Below are 25,131 nucleotides of genomic sequence, written 5' to 3' on the forward strand. Positions count from 1 at the left end.
AACAGTCCTTACTTCTTCCCACCCAAAGGGAATCACTACTATGATTTCTATTCATAGGGTCACTATTGTCCAATCTTGAAATTCATATAAATATGATCCATCTTTTTTATCTGGCTCAACATGTCTGAGATTCACCCATGTGGTTTGACATACCAATAGTTCATCCTTTTTTAATTGTCAAGTTATATTCCATTTTAAGGATATCCCTAATTTGTTTATCCATTTGATTTGCCTACTGATGGACATTTGGGTTGTTTCCAGCTTTGACTATTGTGAATAAAGAGTCTATGGATATTGGTATACAGATTTTTAAAATACCTATGTTTCCATTTGTCTTAGATAAATATCTAGAAATGAAATGGCTGGTTCACAGGGTAAGTGCGTGGTTAACTTTTTAAGAAACAGCCAAGGAATTCTTTAAAATGGTTGTACCATTTTACATTCCTTCCAGCAATATATGCGTTGCATGTCCTCACCAACACTAAGCACTGGGGTTTTTTAAATTTTAGCAATCTTAGTGTGGGTAATTATATTGTGGTTTTAAAAAATACCTTTTTAAAATTTTTAACATACAGTAAAGCTGACTTCATTTTGGTGAACAAGTCTATGAATTTTAACGCATGTTTAGATTTGTTACAGCCACCACCACAATGGGGATAAAGAATAGTTACATCACTCCAAAAAAGGTCCCTCCTGCTGCCCTTTTGGTCACAGTCTACCCCCAACCTCCTGTCAACCACTAATCTATCATCTGTCCCTATAGTTTTGCCTTTTTCCAGAATGTCATATAAATAACCTTTTGAGACTAGCTTGTTCAATCAGCATGCCTTTGAGTCATCCATATTGGTGTACATTAACATCTTTGTTGTCAACTTTTGGCAATTATAAAGCTGTGACAGACATTTGCATACAATTTTTTTTCTTTATTTTTTGAGATGGATTCTCACTCTGTCACCCAGGCTGGAGTGCAGTTGCGTGATCTCAGCTCACTGCAACCTCTGTTCTGCCTCCTGGATTCAGGTGATTCTCATGCCTCAGCCTCCCAAGTAGCTGGGACTACAGGTGTGCACCACTATGCCCTGCTAACTTTCTTGTATTTTCAGTAGAGACAGAGTTTCACCATGTTGGGCAGGCTGGTCTCAAACTCCTGACCTCAGGTGATCCACCCACCAAGGCCTCCCAAAATACTGGGATTACAGGCATGCGCCACCGTCCCCAGCCAGCATACAATTTTTTATGTGAACACCAATTTTCATGTATCTAGGGTAAATTTCTAGGAGTGAGATTGCTGGGTCTTCTATGTGGTTATTCCAACTTTGTGAGAAACTGCCAAACTTTTCCAGAGGCCATGTCATTTTGCATTCCCACCAGCAATGTATGAGAGTGCAGTTGCTCTGTATATGCACCAGCACTTGGTATTATTTTTACCCATTCTAACAGCTACATAGTGGTTTCTTATCATGGCTGTAATTTGCATTTCCCTAATGGCTAATGACATTGAGCATCTTTCATGTACTTATATTTGCTATCTATAGGTGGTACCAAGTGAACTGCCTAAATTTTTCAAATCTCGTTTTCTAAACTGGGTTGTTGTCTTGTTACTGAGTTTTGATACTTACATATTCTGGATTCAAGTCATTTATTGGCTAGATGATGACTTGCAAATATTTTTTATATTTGCTGTTTTTTTTTCAATCTTTTAACTGTGTTTTTTTTTTCCAGAGCAAATCTTTTTCATTTTGATTCAGTCTAGTTTACCAGTTTTTTTCTTTCATGGTTCATGCTTTTGGTATCACATCTAAGAACTCTTTTCCTAACCCAAGATCGCAAATATTTTGTCTTCTTGTTTTATAGTTTTACATTTTACATTTAAAACTATGATCCCTTTTGAGTTAATTTTTCTATAAAGTATAAGGTATAAGTAGATTTTGGTGGGGGGAGAGTATATGAATGTCCAATTGTTCCAATCCCATTTGTTGAAAAGATTATCCTTTTTGCATTCATTGTTTTTGGACATGTCAAGTATCAATTTACCATATTTTTATGGGTGTATCTCTGGACTTGTTTCTGTTTCATAGGTTTGTGGCTAGCCTTTTGTCAATATAGCACTAATTACTGTAGCTTTATAGTCATTCTTAACATTAGATAATAGGAGTACTCCAAATTATTGTTCTTTCTCAAAATTGTTTTGGCCATTCTAGTTTGTGTTTCCATGTATAATTCAGAATCTGTGTGTGTGTGTGTGTATCTATATATCTATATATATAAAACAAATCCTGCTGGGATTTTGACTGGACTTTTAGAATCCATTTGTCAATGTCTACAGAAAAGCCTGCTGGAATTTTGCCGAATATACACGTTAATTTGGGGAGGACTAAGAATATTGTCTTTCAGATCATGAACAGCGTTTGTCTGTTTGTTTAGGTTCTTTACTTTTTCTCAGTAACATTTTGTATTTTTCACGTACAACGTACACAATACAAAATGCAGTTTTCCTTCATATGCTTTGTTAAATTTATCCCTAAGTGTTCATGTTTTTGATGCTATTGCAAATGGCATTAATTTCATCTTCTGCTAAGTTTGTAGAAATTACTTTTTATATGTCACTTTTATATGTTAAGACCTTGCTACAATTATTCCAGTAAATTTTTTTTGGGGGGGAGGCCATATAATCTTTAAAATTTTCTCTATACAACTTTGTCATCTGCAAATAATGGCAGTTTTCTCCTTCTCTCAATCTTTATGCTTTGTATGTCTTCCCTTCCTCATACTCAGTGGGACTTCCAGTAAAATATCAAACAGAAATCATGAGAATGACTATTGCTGCCTTGCTCCTGTCATAGGGAAAAAGTGTTGTCTTTCACCACTAACATTACTTTTGAGGAAGGCCTTCCTATTAATACTTTGCTGGGATTTTAAAAATAAAAAATGGTATTTTATCAAATTTTTTTTTCTGTTTCTACTGAGGTGATCATCTGATTTTTTTAATGTTAATATAGTGAATTACATTTATTGTCTTTGGAATATCCTTGAATTTCTGGTATAAATCCACTCAGTCATGTTTTATCCATTTTACATGTTAGATTCAATTTGCCAACTTCTGGGTCTATGTTCATGAGGGATATTGGCCTGTGGAGTTTTGTCTTCTTGGTAATACTGGCCTCATATAGAATAATTCGGGAAATCTTTCTTTCCTCTTTCTCTCTTTTCTGAAGAGTTTAGATAAGACTGGTATTACTTCCTCGTAATGGCCTTGGTAAGAGTTCTCTAGTGTAGTCATTAGGGCCTGGAGGTTTCTTTTTGGAAAGATTTACAATTTCTTTAATTGATGTAGGGCTATCATTTTTTTCTTGTGCCAATTTTGGTAATTTGATATTGGCATAAAATTGTTTATATTATTCCTGTTTGCCTTTTAAATGTATATAGATGTCATAATGCCCATTACACCTCTTAATATGTGACTTTTCTTGATCAGTCTGTACAGAGATGTATCTATTAGATCTTTTTAAAGAACCAGCATTCATTCTGTTGTCTCTATCGTATGCTTCACTGATTTCTGTTCTTACCTACTTCTGTCTACTTATTTTGGGTTTAATTTGCTTTTCTTTTTTTAGCTTAAGGTGAATGCTTATATCACTGATTTAAACTTTTCTTCTTTTCTATTATAAGCATTTAAGTATATAAATTTCCTTCTAAGCTCTAAAACTAATGCATTTCAAAATTTTGATGTTTTGGCTTTTGTTTAGTTGAAACTATATTTTAATTTCTCCTGTGATTTTCTTCTTTGTCCCATGGGTTATTTAGAAATATGTTTAGTTTCCAAATATATGAGGCTTTTCTAGATATTTTACTCTCTGGGGTGGTTAGAAATTGTACTGTGTAATGTTTTAAGCCTTTGAAATCTGCTGAGACTACCAATAGTCTATCTTGGTGAATGTTCCATATGCACTTGATAAGAATACGTAATAGTTGTTGGGTGTAGTGTTCTGTGAATATCAACTCAAGTTGGAGCATAATGTTGTTCAGAACACGTATTTTTTCTTTGACTATTCTAGTAATGTTTTAAGTCTCCAGCTATGCTTGTGGGTTTGTCAGTTTTAAGTTGTGTATCTTTTATAGATAGCATATAGTGGGTGTATTTTTTAAAAAAATAATAGACTGTTTTTCAGAGCAGTTTTAACAGAAAAATGGAGCAGGAAGTAGTGTTCCCAGGTATCCTGTGTACACACACACACGCAGCATCTCCCACTAGACACATCGCAATCACCTGAAATCCACATTTTAGGGTTCATTCCTGGTGTTGTACAACCTATGGTTTTTGACAAATGTATGACAGAAATCCATTATTAGTATCATATAGAATAGTTTGATTGCCTTAAAAATTGTCTGTTCCACCTATTCATCTCAGCCTCTTCCATAACCCTTGGCAACCACTGGTCTTTTTACTGTCTCCAGAGTCTTGCCATTTCTAGCATGTCATATAGTTGTAATCATACAGCATGTACCCCTTTCAGATTGGCTTAACTTAGTAATAAGTATTTGAGGTTCCTCCTCTTCTTCCCATGGCTGGATTATTATTTTTTGAGGTGGGGTCTTGCTCAGTCACCCAGGCTGGAGTGCAGTGGTGCAATCAATCTTAACTTACCACAACCTTCAATTCCAACTCCTGGGCCCAAGCGACCTCGGCTTCCTGAGTAGTTAAAACTGTAGGTGTGCACCACCATGCCTGGCTAATTTTTTTCATATTTAATTTTTTTGTAGAGACGGGGTCTTGCTATGTTGCCTAGGCTGGTCTTGAACTCCTGGGCTCAAATGATACTCGCCTCAGCCTCCCAAAGTGCTGGGATTGTAGGCGTGACTATGCCCAGCCTAACTCATTTATTTTTAATGCTGAATATATTCCATTGTTTAGATGTGCCACAGTTTACCCATTCACCAAGAAGGACATCTTGCTTGCTTCTAAGTTTTCAAAGTTATGAATAAAGCTGCTACAGACATCCATATGCAGATTTTTGCATGGATTTAAGCGTTCAACTTATTGGGTAAATACCAAGAAGCAGAACTGCTGGATCATACAGTAAGAATGTTTCATTTTCTAAGAAACTGCCAGACTGTCCTCCCAAGGTAACCGTACCATTTTGCATTCTCACCAACAGTGAATGAGAGTTCTGTTGCTTTTGCCATTATCTCACTGTTTAAATTTACAATTCCTGAATGACATGATGTTGAACACTTTTCCATACGTTTATGTGCCATCTATATGTAAGAAGACTTCCGTGAGGTGTCTGTCCAGATCTTCTGCCCATTTTTCAATTAGCTTGTTCATATTTGTATTGTTGACTTTCAGAAGTTCTTTGCATACTTTAGATAACAATCTTTTATCAAATATGCTTTTGCAATATTTTCTCCCAGTCTGTGGCTTGTCTTCTCATTTTCTTGACCATGTCTTAAACAGAGCAGTTTTTTAGTGAAGTCCAACTTATCAATTATTTCTTTAACACATCACGCCTTTGGCACTGAATCTAAAAGGTTGTCGCCAAACCCAAGGTTATCTAGATTGTCTCCTATGTTATCTTCTAGGAGTCCTATTTTATATTTAGGTCTATGATCCATTTCAAATTAATTTTGTGAAGGGTTTAAGAACTGTGTCCAGCTTTTTTTTTTTTTTTTTTTTTTTTTTGGCATATGGATGATTTGGTTGTTCCAGCACTCGCTGAAAAGACTATATATGTGTGGTTTGGATTTTTAAACTAGTCTGATCATCTCTTTCAATTGTTATTTTTAGTCCATTTTCTTTCAGGTAATTTTTCACATGGAAGGCTTTTTCATATGTTGGTTTTCTAATTGTCCCTCCCCAACCCCCAATGTTCTTCCTTTCCTGTCTTCTTCTGGGTTCTTCCTTTCCTCATAAGTCATACTTGCATTATCTCTTTAGTGGCTGCTCTATGTTTTAAATCTTTTCCCTCCATTTTTCAGATTGGACACATCTATAGATTTATGTTCAAGTTCACTAATCCTATCTTTTCCAACATTCAGTAGTCCACACAATGAATTTTTCATTTCACATCTTGTACATTTCAGTTACTGATTTTCCATTTTTATTTTACAATTTCCATTTCTCTGAGATTCTTTTTTTGTTCACTAGTTTTTCCTTTATTTTCTTGGGTATACTTAAATAGCTACTTTAAAGTTCTATTATTAATTTCTATTAAGAAATGCTGGGTCTTTTTTTTTTTTTTCCTTGATTATGGGTCAGATTTTCCTGCTTCTTTGTATGGCTAGTAATTTTTTAATTGAATGGTAGGCATTGTGAATAATACCTTGTAAGGCATCTGGCTTATGTTATCTTCCTTTAAATGGTACTGTTTTATTTCTTGTTAAAGGGGACTATTTCTGTTTGAACTTAGGCAAATGTGGTCCATAGGCTGGCTGCCTATTTTTGTAAATGAAGCTTTATTGGATATAGCCATGCCCATGTGTTTAATATTAATATATTATCTGGCTTCTTTTGTGCTATAATAGCAGAGCTGAGTAGTTGTAACATAGACCCTATGTGTCTTAGTCCATTCAGGATGGTATAACAAAATGCCAGAGACTAGTATGGAGTATTTATAAGACTGGATGTTTATCAATCAATCACACAGATTTATTTCTCATGGTTCTGGAGGCTGGGAAGTCCAAGTTTAAGGCATGAGCATATATGGTGTCTTGTGAAGGCCTGCTTTGTGGTTTACAGCTTTTCACTGTGTCCTCACATGTCAGTAGGGGCAAGGGAACTCTCTGGGGTCTCTTTTATGAGAGCACTAATACTCTAATATCATCACCCAAAGGCCCTACCTCCAAATACCATCACGTTGGGGATTAGGTTTCAATATATGAATTTGGAGAAGCCACAAACATCCTAGCTCACAAGCCTAAGTCATAGCCCTTTAAGAAAACACTTGCCAAACCTTGTTTAGGGTATACTACTGATTCCTAAGGTGTCGCATTTCTTGAGTAGTAACTAAATATGAAAGTGTTCAATGAGATTGCTCCACTCAGGCTGCAATTCCAAGGATTCTAAGTACTGTATAACTTCTGGTGTCACTGTTCAACTCTTAAGTCCTAGAGGAAGTAATCGTTTGCTAACACTTTGCAGATCCTTATCCTGGACATGCACATCCCAGTACCCTTGACAAGTCTCATGCGGATTTCTGCCTCTCTTCCCAATCTTGAACTCTATCTTATAAATTCCAGCTGTTTTAGTAACCCTAACCTCTGTTGCATCAGAGTTGCCACTCTCTGACTCTCCTGGGGCTCAACTCCCACGGTAATGCTGGGAGATACCCCCAGGTAGAATCCCACAATGACCATCTGTGGGATTTAACATCTTGTGTTTTTCTTCTCTCAGGGATCACAATCCAGTGTTGCTTGTTGCTCTATGCCTGAAAATAATGGCAACATATATTTTGTCTGGTTTTAAAACTGGTTTTGGCAAATGCACAAATCTGGCACTACTTTGTTAGGGTAAGAAAAAGCTGCTTTTGCAAAACAAAGGGTCTTAAAAAACAGAATATTCTGATGGTTCCACTGATGGTTCCACTCACAGCCTTTTATTTATCTGACACTGAGTTCTCCAAGTAATTTTTTTCAGGTTAACCATGTCCAATTCCCTTAACCATCCCTCACAGTAAAAAATAGACACTATGAAAAATCATAACATGCTGATGATTAACAACCAAGACAGTCCCCATCTTCAGTTCAGGCTAGGCTAGTAAACAAGACAGACACCACACATAACTTGTTTCCCTTTTAAAATTAACATCTCTGAAGTATGCAGCGTGAAGCAGGGCATACAGGGGCATACAGAACTAAAGGTAATTAAAAGCAGAAGACTGCCTTTCCTTTCTTACCCTCATATCACTCTTATTAGGGGTAGGAACAGATGTAGTATTATGAGAAACTGGGTAGAATTTATAGAATAATATATGGTGGTAGACCTGGCAAACATCACCTCCTCTGGACATCTTTAATTACAACTATTAAAAAATGAATTAGATGCACGCAAGCTTTTGCCTTAAGATCAGTGGTTTCAGGCCAGGCACAGTGGCTCACGCCAGTAATCCAAGCACTTTGGGAGGCTGAGGTGGGCAGATCACTTGACCCCGGGAGTTCAAGACCAGCCTGGGCAAAATGGCAAAACCCTGTCTCTACAAACTTAGCTAGGCATGGTGACTTGTGCCTGCAGGCCAGCTACTCAGTAGGCTGAGGTGGAAGGATCACTTGAACCCAGGAGGTCCAGGCTACAGTGAACCATGATTGCATCCTTTACTCCAGCCTGAGTTAACAGAGTAAGACCCTGTCTCAAAAAAAAAAAAAAAAAAAAAAGTGTTTTCAGAAACAGATTTTATGAATTTTTAGAGCTATGTTTTTAGTCCCAAAACTAAGATACAATCAGGGACCATTAATCTCATTCATAGAGATTACCTGTGCTTCTTACACTCAGTCCTCTTTAAAATGAAGCTGTCTTGTATTGTTTTAGTTATCCTTAAGTCCCTTAAGAGAAGTTCATTCTGTGACAACACACACTTGGGAGGCTTAGAAGGCACATCACAAGCATTGTCATCTATTTATTGACCAAACATCAAACAAGGGTAGGAATGAGACATTTAGGAGAAAAAACCTTTAACCTTAATCTGAGCTTCTGTACAATTTCACAGGGAACAGTCAATAGGTGGCTTTGCTATATGTAACCTATATTGTTTAGAAGTGGCACTAGAGTAAAGCCAACATTGTTTACTACTCTTTGAGTTGTAAATATGTGACCAGGGGATAAAGCCAGACTCTAACAGTAGTCCAAGATCTGTAGGTTCATGAGGTTTGGGGAGGAACAAATTTTGATGTGCTTGTTTTGCTTGACAGTATAGATCAGGACTCAGCAAACATTTTTTGTAAAGGGTCAGATAGATAGTACATATTTTAAGCTTTGTGGGCCACATGGTCTGTCACATTTATTCATTTCTGCTGTTGTAGTATGAACGCAGCCATGGACACATGTAAACACAATCAGGACTCAGCAAACATTTTTTGTAAAGGGTCAGATAGTACATATTTTAAGCTTTGTGGGCCACATGGTCTGTCACATTTATTCAGTTCTGCTGTTGTAGTATGAACGCAGCCATGGACACATGTAAACACGTGAGCATGGCTGTACAAAAATAGGTAGCTGGAATTTGGCCCAATGGTTTGCTAGCCCTTGGTATAGATAAATCTAAGCTAGCAAAAATTGAATTGTTTTGGTATAGATAAATCTAAGCTAGCAAAAATTGAATTGTTTTCAGTTTTATAAAATATGCAAGATCTTGAAAAAAAGTTTTCCTATTTTGCAAGTTGCCATTTTTATTGAGTGATTATCTTTTTCTTCTACTGATAAGATAAAGCTGTTTGTTTTTACCTCAGATTTCTTCCATGTGACCAAAGTGATGAAAGGATTTTTACATGCCACTCAATCATACACTATTTTGCATTCTGTAACTTCAAAATGAAACCTACCTTCTCTTGACAGGTAAACACTACACGTGAAGAGTGGTGAAAGGGAACATTGATTACTGAAGTGCCCTGGAGAGGGAAAGCACTGGTCAACATCACATGGACAAATTTCATTGTTTTCTAAAGATGGCCTGGAAGTAGTCTTTGCCACTGCTTCCTCCACAAACAGCTCTTCATAACATGGGCTGCATGAAATCAAAGCAAACTTTCCCATTTCCTACCATATATGAAGGTGAGAAGCAGCATGAGAGTGAAGAACCCTTTATGCCAGAAGAGAGATGTCTACCCAGGATGGCTTCTCCAGTTAATGTCAAAGAGGAAGTGAAGGAACCTCCAGGGACCAATATTGTGATCTTGGAATATGCACACCGCCTGTCTCAGGATATCTTGTGTGATGCCTTGCAGCAATGGGCATGCAATAACATCAAGTACCATGACATTCCATACATTGAGAGTGAGGGGCCTTGAGGCTGTAGGATGACAACACTTTGACTGTGGAGGTGCTAGTTTGAATAAATGTGACAAAAGCAAAAACTGGTGTGAAAAAGTACAAATAACTATCTGGATTTAAAAATGTGTCTACGATAATGTCACTAGTATAAGAACAACTAGGATGAAATGCATTTTAAGTACTTCTATGTTAACAGCAATTTCTCTCTGTTTAGTCTTAGGTTTTAGTCATCTGAAGGGCTGAACAGAGGTCCTGTGACACCCAATAATCAGCTGAATGTCACAGCACTTCTTCCTAAGTAATGGCATCACCAAAGAAAATGCTAAGGAATAAAAACTGCCCCAAATTCCAATGGTTGAAGTTTATCCTTTAAAATAACAATTTTTGTTAATTTATACCCAAAAAAAGTCCAGATATGAAAAGGGCTTTTCTAAAATTTCTTGGCAAGGGAATGGCACTCAAGTCATAGTGATTAACAGTAAGTCTTGTTTGTCAAGGATCTCTACTTCTTGACACAAATGAACCCTGTCTTTAATAAGATAAATAAGATAATTTATTTTTGTAGATGAGAAGTTGAGAAGTGTAACTACTACCTTGGACCTCAGGGCCCTAACTAATTACAGCTGTTACTGGACGACTCAGACTTTGTGCCTAAAGCCATCTTAGAGATAACAGTTTATAGAAGCCATGACATTAGTGTTTATTGCATTGAATTAAGCCCAGTGATATAACTATACAAGAAAACAAGTATGGGTACCTTTTACAAAGAGCAATCCAATAAATCTTAAAAATAACAGAAACTTAGTCTGCAAGGTAGAAAGTTTCAGTTTTAATTCTGTATTAAGCTTTACTATCTCAGAGGTACAGAGGGCTGGAATATGGGCATTTATTTCCAGTTTTTTCTTGACTAGTAAGGCGGTCGCCATTAAAATAGACAAGATAATGCATGAAGATTTACAGTTGTATTGCAAAACGGAAAAGATAAAACTGTCCTTTGAGGAGAGTACTCGTTTTCTGGGTTTTTGTTATTTTTTAGTGGTAACACAAGCCTATAGGGCATTTATAGCCACCTATTATACTGTTTCCATAAGCCTGGCTACCTTTTAGGGAAGCTATTTTTTCTTTTTCATTTTTACTGTCACAGCACATACACACACACCTTTTTGTTTTAAAGGATTAAGTACTGTTTGAAGATCAGTGGTAACAGAAAATTTGGGAGGGAGAAGAAGAAATTAAGACATGACTTGTTAGAAAATTAAGACTTCAGTTTCTAGAATTATCTTTTCATCAAGATTTGGTAGACATTGAGTTTAAATGGAAAGGAAATTATTTAAGCCTGTGTATGTTAGATCCACAATACACCATTGGTATTGAAATATAAAGGTTAAAAAAAAGGCTTATGACCTCTTTAATGAGATAAATATGTATTTGTCTTGTAAGCAGGCAGAAAATCTACCTCTAATTTTAACACTAATACTTTGAAACCCACAATCAAATAGAGTGAATTCTCCAAGTTACATAAGCAAGGAAAACATTATTTGAAATATGCCATGTTTTAGTTGCCTTTGGACACCTCATCATTCAACTCTAATTTTACCGAGTCCCGGGATTTGTACTGTCCCATTGTACTTGCAATCTACAATTTATATAATAGAAAAACAACCAAACCCATTCATACAAGGATCTGAAGTTATAAGGTTAAGGGCAGAAAGTTTCCCATAAGTATAAAACATTTCCAGGTCATGAAGAGTAGTTTAGGTTGAGTGACAAAAGCCTAGGTGTGGTTGTTTTTCATTCATTTTGCATCTCACACCAAGACATTTTTTGCTGCAAGGTCATTTGCTGCTTAAAATGTACAATTAGGTATATAAAATAAGTACAATGGTGAAAACACAAAGCCAGGTAAAGCAGCATGCCCCACTAAATTTTTCAGTATACATAGGGATAGACAAGTGAGTTTTGGTTGTATCTAAATATTTTAATTTCAGGTTCCTTCTGTGCCCTGGGCCACTATTTCCCAGGGGTGTGACAGAGATGCCTGCCAGATCCATATCAACTAGAAGTCTGATCTCTGTTGCTGCCCTTCCTCAGCAACTATGGCAGTATACTTTTATCACCAAGCACCATTCCCTTGTCCCTGAATCACATTTTAATAGAGTACAATATCTTGTGTACAATATTTCTGAAACACTTATGTCTGAAATATATGCTGTATTGTATGTTAACCCATGACATATATGAACTACAAGGCTTGCATAATCAGTGAGCTAGTGGATAAATCAAGACAGGAGCAAATGGGAGAAAGATGAATAAACAAATGAAAAAAGATGAATAAATGAATAAGAGAGATGAATAAACAAATTTACATTACATGTGATAGTTATCATGGTATAGGTTGGCCTTCATGACAAGATGGATGAGAATATCACTGATAGGATATTAGCCTTCTTTCATATCTTTATATTGAAATATGGGCTTTACTTCAATTTGAAGGTCTTTCATGAACAATAAAAGAGAGTAGAAGGACTGTCTGAGAAGGCAGGAGACATATAAAACAGATGACTGAAAGACTGACTAGCTCCTGGAAAGGGAAACATTTGGAACATCCAGAGTAAGGGCAAATGGGCTTCTACCAGCACAACAAAGAGCCTCCAGGTGGCAACATGGAAGCAGGTTATCAGAGAAAATAAATGTGCAAATTCCTTATTTACAATGACTCACTTAACCCCACAAACATGTTTCACTGCTGCCTTCCCCAGTTGTCGCTTATGTACTGTTGTTACCTTTCAGTTACATGCCTTTGATCCTAAAATTCTCTACTTTTGTTGCCTTATCAGTTCTTTGCAATCTGCCTGTGGTTATCAGCACTTAAAGCACAATTTTGAAGGGGAAAAAAATGATAATCACCTTAGTCCCAAAGAAATAATTTCTGTCAAACTGCCTTATTAGTATTAAAAACAGACACACTGAATGAAGTAGCATGATACGCATATATCCTACTCAGTATCATTGGCCTTTTATCGAATGGGGAAACTATACTTTTGTATTACATAGTTTTAGAAATCGAAAGTTAGAGACTCTTTGTAAGTAATGTCAAGGAACAGTAATTTAAAAACAAAGTTCTAACAAATATATTGTTTGCTTAATCACAATGCCCTCAACTTGTATTTGAATGACTAAATAGGACATGTCTTCCTTGGAGCTGTGGGCATTGGTTCAGAAGCACTACCTGAATCTTAATTTTCAAAACTTAAGTTTTATTAGCAAATCCTCTTCTCTGTAAGACTTAGCTATGAAGTGGTATATTTTTTCCAAATATTTTTCTGAAAACATTTATTGTTGTAACTGCACAATAAAAGTCCAGTTGCAATTAACTAGTGTGAGTTCTTATTTAACTGAAGCAAATGCTTTCTGACAGTGTGTACTTTGAATTTTTTAACAATATAAAAGACAACATTTTCTGCATTGTTAACAAATATAGAGAACAAAAATCCATTTATACAAATAATTTCTTGGATCATTCAGGTCCAATTTAGGACCTTTAAGAGTATAAATGTAAATGTATCCGATATCATGGCATCTTTATTCCAGATCTGTTACTGAATTACTTGAAAGAAAAATGTTTCACGTAAAACAGATTAAGAACTGAGAAAACATAAAGCAATACCTTCTGGGCTGCCATTTCCTCATCTATGAGAAGGGTGCAGGACATGATCTTTAATGTCTTTTTCAGTTCCGTTGGCTTTTTGTTCTTACAAACCTGAAGTTCACTTAGTTTCTAAAGAGTATGGGATGAAGGAGAAACTATAACAAGTTACAAAAAATTTATTTTGTTTATAAACAAAAATTACAAACAAAAAATTATAAATTTTGTTTGTTAATTTATAAACTTACCTTTAAAATTAAACAAAAATTACAAACAAAAAACAAAATCATAAATTTTGTTTACTTTGTTAATTTATAAACTTACCTTTAGTTTAAAAATTATTCTTGCCTAGAACTTTAAGGTTCTGAGTCTGGAATACCTTTTAGTTCTTTCATACCTTAAAAAGTACTTACTTCATTAACAATATCAATTATTGAATATATCTTTTGAACAAAAGTCTTCTTGCTTTCAATTAATTTTTTTCTCCTGACTTGAACCTTGTTTGTAAGGATAATTATCACACAAAAGTCTTACGTAAATTATAAAAAAACAGAGTGTCTCTATCTAAGAGATTGGAGTTTCCTAATTTCTCATTCTACCAGATTAACAAATATCACAAATAACAAGAAAATAATCCTTTCAGTTTCACCATGGGATGGTATTCTGATTATTTTAGGGAAGACCAAGTCTGAGTTAATACTGAAGAGGGACGTTAATAAAAATCTTTTCTCTCTGCCCAAGGTTTCTAATGTTTATAAAAGGAGCTCTTCTGCTACAGTAACTCAGTTACTTTAAAACACACTCATATATGGAGAAAATTCTGAGGCATTAACACAGTATCCAAAACAAAAATTCTATGAGGCATTAACACAGTATCCAAAACAATTTTCAGGGTCTTTATTTTTTATATTGTATACCTAAGTTGATTTCATCAACATACAAGCCACTACCAAAAGCCAAACAAAGATCCCATTTCAATTAGATATACCACTCAAGAGAATCTCTAAAGATCTTCACATTTTTCCATCTTCTAAAACAAGGATTGACAAACTTTTTTCTGACAAAAACCAGACAGTAAATAATTAGGCTTTGTAGGCTTTACCATCTCTATTGCAACTACTCATTTCAAAGCAGCCACAGATAATATATAAACAGATGAGTATAGCTAGTTCCAATAAAGCTTTATTTGTGAATTCTGATAATTTTCACGTCATGAAATATTAGTCTTTGATTTCTTTTCCCAACCATTTAAAAATGCGGAAACCATTCTTAGCTTACAGGGTATATAAAAACAGGCAGCAGGCTGGATTTGGCCCACATGCTGTAGATTGCCAACCCATGCTACAAAATATACCTTAAAAGCCTGTCACCTCAAAATTTCAAATCACTGCTTCCCAAAGACTTAAAGTGATTATTCAAATCTTCCTCAGTAACTTCTTTTAGATCAGCTGGTTTCCATTTTGGACTCTGGTCTTTATCAATTAAAACTGTCAAGAGAAGATACAAATGTTAATACCATTATTTTTGTCTAATATTGCTAGATTTTACTTACTGAATTGACAGAAATTCTTATACTAGGCACATTTTTCTATGTATTCTATTTTTCTTTTAAATTAAATCTCCAGGGATGGACAGCAATATACTTTTGATGACTGGGGTGGATATTTTCTAACTTCCTAAGCCTCATGTCTTAGCTTTAATAAAGCCTACTGAATTAATCCAGTGGTTTAAACATTAGAATTCTTTTTTTCTTCTTGAAATAAAATTGCCAGTGAAACCTCCACATTACAAAACAGGTAAAACCAGTGGTTTAAAGTAAAGGCAGGGGAGGGCAGAGGGACCAGATGTGCCTTCTAACCTCCTCCACATTGAATTTTGGGAGGAAATTAATTGCTTAAGGTAGAGAAAAGGAGACTTCATGCATAATTAAATGTGGATACTGTTGTTCTGCTGAATCCTCCAGTTCAGACAGCTCTGGATTTAAAAAAATCAGGTTATCATGAAACTGTCTAGTTCTCCTATTTCAGTGTAGTCATCACTCATCATAGCCACATAGTATCCCCGCAGGATTATGAGGCAATCTGTAACTTCTCCGAAAAAAAAGGGGGAGGAATGTCCAGTATACTGTAGTTACACACACGTTATCATTTGGGAGACTGGATGGAAGGTATGCAAGATCTCTATATTATTTCTTATAACCGCATGAATCTACAATGATCTCCAAATTTTAAGGTTATGGTTGTGGCAGCAAATTTCAACCATGCTTAAAATGCACATAATTCTTGTGAAGAATGGAAATATTTAAATGTGCAAACTATAGTGAACTAGAAAAACCTAATTTAGCATTTAAAGCCTAAAATAGTTAAAGAAGCAGTATGGGAACCAAGGAAGAAGACTGCCTTGGTAGGTGGAGGGAAGCTTTTACATACAATTAAATGCAGATACTGGAGGTTTGTTTTTAAGATTTAACTGCCTACTATGAGATTCTGGTATCAGATCAGTGGCGATATTAAATACTGATGTTCTGATCCCTACTATTTGAAAGTTTTATATTCCGTGGACAGTGTAAACAAAGAACAACCCCGGCACATTTTTTCCACAAGAATCTCTCTCACTCTAAGTCTTCTGGTCAATACTACCTGTCTCCTTGAGATCCCACTGAAGGACAAGAGCAAAGAGACTATTAATCAAATTTGTTATTTTATTTCAAGCTAACAATTTTTTTACTAGAATACATACAAGTTCGTGCCATGTAGGCAGCTCAGGTTTTGCAAGTCTCCTGAGATAGCCACTACATGGAGTTTGAGTGGGTATCCAGCTCCACTAAGATGGTCTTTTTTTCTTCTTCTATAACCACAAAGTAGTAATTTGTTCTAGATGTTAACAGTAAGAATTTTTAACAACTGTTAAATTTGCTAACTTACTTCAACTTGCTAATATGTTTTTATTATTAGCAAACTGCAGCAAACATTTGACTATGTAAAGAACACAACAGTTTTCAATCTCAGAACAGACGCTGCTTTCTGAAAGAGGCGGCAATATACTTTCTCTTCATTAAAAAGTAGCATAGGCCAGGCGCGGTGGCTTAGGCCTATAATCCCAGCACTTTGGGAGGCTGAGGTAGGCGGATTACGAGGTCAGGAGATCGAGACCATCCTGGCTAACACTGTGAAACCCCGTCTCTACTAAAAATACAAAAAAATTAGGCGTGGTGGCATGCGCTTTTAGTCCCAGCTACTCGGGAGGCTGAGGCAGGAGAATGGTGTGAACCCGGGAGGCGGAGTTTGCAGTGAGCCGAGATTTTGCCACTGCTCTCCAGCCTGGGTGACAGAGTGAGACTCCATCTCAAAAAACAAAACAAAACAAAAAAAAGTCGTATAATAAACACTTCCTTTTATGAATCAGAACTTTGATGCTGATTGGTTTCAACATTTTTTCCTCAAAATAACAGTATTTATCTAAAAACAGTATCTTTCTTTTTAAAGAAGGGCTATTATAACATATAATGAATACTTTAACAATATAACCCTGTATGCTTACAGGTCCTCTAAAATCAGAGTTCTAGGCTGTAATCCACATGCAGCAAGAATTTGCAGAGAATATGTGAGGAAAATGCCTATGTTACTTAGTTTCTACAAGACACACTGCCATCTCCTCTGATCAGCTCCATGTGCTGAATACTAAAAAGATTTCAATCAAGTCCTTATTTCTGATATTGTATCATGTCAGAAATGAAGAGAACTCTACAAAGAGTGATTGTTTATCAAAGCTTAAGAGCTCAGAGAACATAACATAACCTTTTATTCAGATAAAAAAGTATATCCAGGCTGGGCACGGTGGCTCATGCCTGTAATCACAGCACTTTGGGAGTCCAAGGCAGCCAGATCACATAATATCAGGAGTTCAAGACCAGCCTGGCCAACATGGTGAAACCCCGTTTCTACTAAAAATACAAAAATCAGCTAGGCGTGGTGGCATGGGCTGGTAGTCCCAGCTACTCAGGAAGCTGAGGTAGGCGAATCACTTGAACCTGGGAGGTGGAGGTTGCAGTAAGCCGAAAGTGCACCACTGCACTCCAGCCTGGGTGACAGTGTGAGACCCTATCTCCAAAAAAAAAAAAAAAAAAAAAAAAAAAAAAAAAAAAAGGATATCCAGAGTCTGCACTATAGTAAAATAATTAATAAAAACAGGAACATTAGATAAGCAAAATACATGCAGAGGGAACAACTCATTTTATACAACATAAATAACAGCTTTTTATAAGGATAAGAATTATGCATAAAAAGGAATTGTTGCAAGTATGCTAGAAAAAACAGTCAAGCACTTCACTTGCTTTTTCTAAATATGCTGACATTGGAGATTATAAGCAAAATGGAAAGTATTAATAAGACAATCTGCAGATGTTACTAATGACATCATATGGTCTTTTTCCCCAGCAATGTTTAACTGCTGAGGCACAGGCAAGAAGGTGGAAAGTAGGGTTAGACCACTGGTCAATTTTGCCAGGCCAGCACGAAAGAGGGAGAAAGGGTAGGGGATTTGAGGGCTTTTTGTAAGGTAATAAATGCACGTTTCAAAGGCCACAGCAGCAGGATGGCAGCAGGATGAGTTTACAAGCTCAATGCTGCACTTATCAGATGCAGTCCATGATTGTAGGGGCAGGATTATCTTATATATAAATTAGGAAACAGTGGCCAAGTTATGTGAATTTTTAAAACAATTATCAGTTTCAAAGACTGATCTTCCTTTTCATATCCCAGATGGTAACATATTCTTTAAAAACATACACAACTTTGCAATCTTAATAAAAGTTTAATTTTCACTACTAAAACAACTATAGGTTGAGTATTCTTTATCTGGAATGCTTGGGATCAGAAGTGTTTCAGGTTTGATTTTTTTTTTTTTTTTTCAGATTTTGGAATATTTGCATTATACTTATGGTCCAATGAACATTTGAGTGTCATGTTGGTGCTCAAAAAGTTTCAGATTTTGGTACATTTTTGGATTTTAGGATTTGGGATGCATAATCTGTATCTTCTTTAATTAAAAGCATATGCTCACAAATCCCATTTCCCCAAAATGGTAAGTTCCCATTTGCCACTTACCAGCTCTAACGCCTTCATGAAAGTCATGACCTCTCTGAAAGAAAATTGAGATTAAATGGGGATAATTTCTGGGTGTCCTTATTCTGGGTTATTTTCTCTCTCCTCTATTCACTTCAGCCTTCCACTCCCATGGCCACAACCTGAACCATGACATTCAGAGACTGAACCACCTCTGATAGCCCACTCTCTGATCACCACCTCCTAAATCTTATTTGCTCAAGTATCTCCACTGCTACAAATCATTGATCTTACTGAGGTCCACAGATCCTATGACTTTCTCCCCATCTGTGCTGGCTTCACTTTGCTCTTCATCCAGCCCAATTTCACCAGTCCTTTAATATGGTCACTTTCCTGTCAAAATGTCATCATCTCCCTCAAACCTTTTTTCCTTTTTTACAATCCTAGCAAAATCCTGGCACCAACTAAACCCTACCACGTACCCCTGCCTGCACTTCAGCAGCTAAGTCTTGCTGCAGAAAATCATACAATTGTGACTGGTTTCATTTAAAATTCATGATCAAAAATCTCAAACAGGCACAGAAAACTGCCAAACAATCCAAGATCTCTTCCCAACTCCCCAAGATAATGATTTTAAGTGTTTTCTGCCTTCTCAACCTCTACCCGTAGAGCACACTCTTATTATAGTCTCAGCCAATTACTTAACCTCTGACTTCTTTAAAAATACGAGAAGCTCTTAGATATGAAGTCTTGTCTTCTCACCACTAAAACACCTGCAGGCAACTGCGGCCATCTGCACCTGCCTTCTCTTTCAATGCCGTGGAGGAAAGGACCACCCCTTTTTCAAAGACCAGTCCTCCCTTGCATTCCAATTCACATCCCCTCTTGCCTTCTTAAGGATGGACTTTGCTTGATGTGGTCATTCACTTTTATTTTCCTAGAATCATCAATGTAGGCAATATAGCTGAGTTCAAATGTCTAGGTTCACATCCTGATAGCTACATATTAACTATGTGACCTCGGACTAGTAATTTCTCCAACCCTAGTTTCTTTACATGAAAAGGTAATTTATATATCCATCCTAGGATTATTTTAATCCACATCCAAGCACAGTGTCCGACACTAAGTGTTCAACACTAAGTGTTCAGTAAATATTAACTACCATTACTATCATCAACATAATCTTTTTTCTCTATTGGATCATTCCCAATCATTTTTAAACATGTTCTAGTACCTTCCATCTTATAAAATAAAAAAGGAACTTCATTTGATTCCACAGTCCCAGCTTCTATCCTATTTCACTTTCAAGAGTATTCATCTACACATATTCTCTCCACTTCTTCACATCCCATTTTTCCTCTCCAACTTACTACACTCTAACTTCTGCCCCCACTCCTCTAAAATGGCTTGCCAAAACCACCCATGACATCGGCATCACCAAGGTCAAATGACACTTCTAACCTCGTCTACACTTTGACAGCGTTCAACACTGTCCATTACACCCTCCTCCCCGAAACATTCCTCACTTTCTTTTGTGACACTACACTCTCCTGGTCCTCCTACCTCTCCATCCTTTTTTTCCTTCCTACTGCTCTTTCTCTACCACACCTCAAAATGTTAGAGTTCCTTAGGGCTCAGGTCTGGACTCTCATTTTCTTTATAATATGATCTTACCTATTCAGTGCTCAACATAGCAGCCTGAGTGATCAATTCTTTAAAGTATAAGATCATGGCATTCCTCTCCTCATAATCATCTAGTGGCTTCCCATTTTACTCAGCGAAAGTCCTTAGAGAGACCTTCAAGGCTCTGTATGCTCTGCACAGCCTTTCTCTACACTGTTTCCTCTGACCTCATCTCTCACTCACCACAACCTCTGCCCCCCATCCGCTTCCACATGGCCTCTTTGTGGTCCCTAGCACAGGCAGTCATGCTCCTGCCTCACAGCTTTGTTCTTGCAGTTCCCACTGCCTGGGATGCTCTTCCTCTAGATAATGGCATGGGCTCACTTCCTTACTTCTTTCAGGAATTCACTCAAAGAACATCTCAGTGAGGCCTTCTCTGGTCATCCCATCTACAATTCATCCCCCTGTTACTCTATATCACATATCCTGCTTCCTTTTTCTTGTTAATATTTATAATCATACAATATATATTTTATGTATTAATCTTGTTTACAGTCTATTTCCCCATTATAAAGTAAGTTCCATGAGGGCAGGTGTTATCCTACTCCCTACTCCCCAAGATAATGATTTAAACTGTTTTCTGCCTTTTCAACCTCAACCCCTGGAGCACACCTATGTACCTGGAACCTATGTACCTGGGTACCTCTAACAGTGTCTACGACATAGTAAGCACTCTTGTTTAGTAAATAACGAATCCCCAAGGTTTTCTTAATTGCTGTTGGTGTCTTTCAGATTTAAATCTCCAACTCATTCCTCTAATCTCTAACTCCTAAATGCATTCCTTCCCTCACATCCAGCAAGTCCTATCAATTCTATCTCCTACATGTGTCTCAAATCCATTTACTTCTCTCAATTGCCACCATGCTTGTCTCAAAACTACTATTTCACACCTGGATCACTGCAGGAAATCTATATCTGGTCTCTAAACCGTTCTTGAACCTCTCCAACCCTATCTCCACACAGCAGCAACAATTTCCTTCTTAAAGCAAATTGAACCGAATGAAATGAAAAATCAAATCACCTCCTGCTTAAGCCCAAGAGTCTTCTCAACATACTCCTTTCTCATCCTTTAGGTCACAAATGAAGTGACATCACAAAGATGTCTTCCCTGATCTACTTAAGGAGGTTTCCCATTGCCCCCCAACTCCCTCCTGTCCCTGAATAATCTCTTCTATCACCAACCCTGTATGTTTTCCTTTAGAGTACTTATCACAATTTATAATTATTTTACTTATTTTGTTTACTTGTTCTTTGTAGTCTCAGTAGACTAAACCCATGAAAATAAAGGACTGTGTCTTCTTATTCAACAATATAAGGCTAACACTGAGCACAGTGCCTGGGACATAGCTAACATATTTGCCGAGAGAATGAAGGCAAGAATCAATCAATCTAGGCAGTGCACTAAAAGTGTAATGAAAAACATGGAATGTGTGAGGTATACAGGAGAGTGGTCAAGAGTGCAGGCACTGGAGTAAGACTGCCTGGTTTCATATGCCACATCTCTGTCACTTAATAGCTGCACAACCTTAGGCAAGTTACACCACTATATAACAATTTCTTCATCTGTAAAATGGAGTCAATAACAGTACCTATCCTTCTAGAGATACCATAAGATTTAATGGAGCAAATGCATATAAAGTGCCTAGCGTAGTACCTGCACATAATAAACAATAGACGTCAGCTGCCATTTACATCCCTCAAGGAGTGACTTTAAGACATGGCTAACAGAGTTATTTCTAACTAGATGAACTACATTGAACATCTTAATAACTATTACATTAAAGTCATTAGGAATGTCTCCTTTCTGGCTATTAAGCCAAATAGTCCCTTTAGTCCATATATTAGTCTAAATAATAAGATGCTTCTTAAGGGTCCTCTGAACATAAAGGATGATTCTGACTTTAAAGAGTTTGTCATCTGGAAGAATAAATAAATATAAATATGAGATGTTTCATGAAATCAATATTCCATGTGATTATTGTCCACTTTATGTTTACAATGGTACTTTAATAATGCTCATTATTTTAAACATGTAACAGACTAATAACTTCCATTTGTGCATTTACTATATATATATATCTGCTTATAAATAATCCTCTTCATTTTACCAATGAGGGAATTCACATTTACAGAGTTTATATGCCTTGCCCAAGGTCACAGAGACCATCGCTGGAAGACATTAATTTCTATTTTGAATTCCTCTAAGATGAGGTTAGAGAGCTTCTTACACTGACATGCAAATGTAATTGCTATTTTATAAAGGCTTAATAACAATCTGGGTAGCAATACTTCCACACATCTAAAACTAACTGGCCTGTTGTGTTTTTGTAGAGTAAATTTACAGATGGTTTTAATTTTCTTGTTTGCACTTAGTGTATTTTACAAGTTCTACAATAAACGTATGTTACTTTTAGAACTAAAAAATGACTTTTTTTTTTTTAATTCTTACCATACAAGCTTGACTTAGCCGATACTCCATAGTTAGTACTTCTTGCAAGGTCTTTGAAGACCCCTCCATGAGTTGCCTTAGTGTGATCTTTAGAGATGTTGGAGACATTTTATTAATTACCTTTTGGGGGAAAAAATTTACTACTGTTAGTCCAATAGTTCCTTTATTGTCTATAATAAATGGGCAGAGTGTCTATGTAAATAATATTAAAATATGCCAAAATCTCATAAAAGATTATACCCTAGCTTAATCCTGCCAAAGCACCAAACAAAAGTTTTCTAATCTGCTACAAAAACAAAACATCATTCCACAAGTGGAATAAATTCTGTAGCTGTGACTAATAAAATAAATCCATATTTGTAGTTTGCTTAGCATAAATTATGCCAACTGGCTAAGCAAACAGCAATTACACTTAAATAAAATCAATACACACCTTACAAACCAATCATATTCGTGGAGTATAGAAAATAACGCATACAGTGGTCCATTTCCGGGACAAAGTGTCTTGAATCGGCATAGGTCAGCAAACTACAGAAGAAACAGGATACTAGGCCCCTGCTTGGATAGCCAATGCCTGCTTGTCAGCCTCCCGCTTCGTCCCCTTTTCCCCCACTTAGCTGCCCTCACTCGAACCAAAGAAGTTTAGCCTAGATACTAGTCTGCAAAATAGCTCACTTTGTCTGTTCTTATCATCCTGCCCAGCTACTTAGGTCATAAGTCAAATACTTCAAGAGCCCCTGAACTAACTAGGATTGCAATGCATTGTGGGCTGCAACAAAATGCAGCAAGACAACCCTAAAAAAAACACCTAAAGCTGCTACCTAACACTCAACAGGTGACGTCCCGGATGACTGTGACCCTATAGGACTCAGCCTATAAGGAACCGGGGGAGGGACCTGTACACTAGGAGGTTAAGTTGCTTGTTAAAACTGTGCCGGGTGTGCCTGCACACCAGACACCCAATCTTGCAAGACCGTCATTAAAAGTCTCGCTTTCGCTACTGTCCGGGTCTCTGAGTCCATTCTGTGGGTTTAGACGGGTGAATTGTTTCTCACAACCTGGTGGCCCATACGGCTATCTCTGTGCCTGTATGGAGTTAAGACTCCAGCCGAGAAGGGAGACACACCCCACTTGATTTATGTGGCCTGCTCTGGACATCTTGGTTCCCCGCAGAAGCCATAGACAAACCCAAGACTTGTTCAGGAGACAGCGGAGGTGACACAAGGAGAAAAGCAGGCACCGTGGCAACCAGCCAACCTCCTGCATGATCCAAGGTAGGAAAGTTGGATTATCAGTACTGCCTTGGTATTGGGGCATTTTCAGAGAACCCGGAGTGTGCAAGAAACCTCCAGTAAGGGGGGCTGAGTACACAGCAAAAACCTGACACAGAGACTAAGTGAAAATGGGAAACAGGAATTCTAGGCCTACAGAACAAAGGAAAGAGCGAACTAAAAAGACCCCCTCTGACATTCTCCCAGATAGTCCCTTGGGGAGAATGTTGCAGGTTTGAATGGATAATCCCCAAACCAGGAACAAGGAAAAGCAAAAGATGATGGAGTATTGCTGTTTTATCTGGCCCAAAAAGCCCATTTGTCAGCCTTCGGTCTTTTGGCCTAAGTTTGGCTCAGATGAGGACTGGGTGTGCCAAGCTTTAATTCTCTACGTGAATGATAAAACCCATACTCACAGAGGATGTGGGTTATGTTCTTTGTTGGATTAGTGATTTAACCCCATGTTCCCCCTTAAAGAGGAAGAGCACAGTAAAGAGCCCTTACCCAGTGAAAAGCCCTGGGATCCCCAACACGCTTGCCCCTCCCCCAAACATCTCACAAGGTAGAGGACAGGGAGATCGGGGGCAAGAGGAAGGTCGAAGAAAGAGGAATCTGGGGATCATGAAGGAGCTAAACCCAGTGCTCCCTTAAATCCTTATCCAAACTTAAAGAAAGAATTAGAACAATGTAAGAAGGACATTGAGAATTTCCCTATTTCTTCTGAACAGTAGACGTCTAATAAGTACTCTCTTAGAGAAGTCCCTATGGGACAGGGAGGAGTTGGGTTTGTGAATGCGCCTCTAACAAGTACTGAGGTTAGGAATTTTAAAAAGGAAATGAGGCCATTCTTGGAAGATCCCCTCGGTTTAGCAGAGCAAACCTCAGCTTAGCAGAGATCCCCTCGGTTTAGCAGCTAGATCAATTTTTAGGACCCAATTTTTATACTTAGGCTGAGATGATGTCAATCATGAATATTGTGTTTACTGGGGAAGAGAGGGGAATAATTATAAGGGCAGCCATAACCATTTGGGAAAGACAGC

The 25,131-nt window shown here is 37.1% G+C and overlaps 2 protein-coding genes across 15 annotated transcripts in view; one reads left to right on the forward strand and one right to left on the reverse strand.

Annotated features, from left to right (window-relative positions):
- The window catches only part of C2BH2orf88 (chromosome 2B C2orf88 homolog), a 328,152-nt gene extending 314,799 nt beyond the window's left edge, over positions 1-13,353 (forward strand). For 9 of the 10 annotated variants that reach the window (XR_010150175.1, XR_010150174.1, XR_010150172.1 and 6 more), the window contains one exon: positions 9,545-10,062. Coding sequence is in view for 4 of the 10 variants with exons in the window: in XM_003339030.7 (XP_003339078.1) it covers positions 9,709-9,996 (288 nt within the window). In the remaining 6 variants the exon portion in view is untranslated. Of the gene's footprint in view, positions 1-9,544 lie in introns of all 10 variants that reach the window. The other variant, XM_063791380.1, reaches the window with a different exon arrangement.
- Positions 13,354-14,500: 1,147 nt separating this feature from the next.
- The window catches only part of HIBCH (3-hydroxyisobutyryl-CoA hydrolase), a 140,757-nt gene continuing 130,126 nt past the window's right edge, over positions 14,501-25,131 (reverse strand). For 3 of the 5 annotated variants that reach the window (XM_054680006.2, XM_063791359.1, XM_515988.9), the window contains exons 12-14: positions 22,821-22,940; positions 18,731-18,764; positions 14,501-15,112 (exon numbers count right to left, since the gene is read on the reverse strand). In XM_054680006.2, the coding sequence (XP_054535981.1) occupies positions 14,997-15,112; positions 18,731-18,764; positions 22,821-22,940 (270 nt within the window). In that variant the 3' untranslated portion in view covers positions 14,501-14,996. The remainder of the gene's footprint in view (positions 15,113-18,730; positions 18,765-22,820; positions 22,941-25,131) is intronic. The other 2 variants (XM_054680007.2, XM_009443882.5) reach the window with 1 other exon arrangement.

The sequence above is a fragment of the Pan troglodytes genome, chromosome 13, assembly GCF_028858775.2.
Source record: "Pan troglodytes isolate AG18354 chromosome 13, NHGRI_mPanTro3-v2.0_pri, whole genome shotgun sequence".
Classification (NCBI taxonomy): domain Eukaryota; kingdom Metazoa; phylum Chordata; class Mammalia; order Primates; family Hominidae; genus Pan; species Pan troglodytes.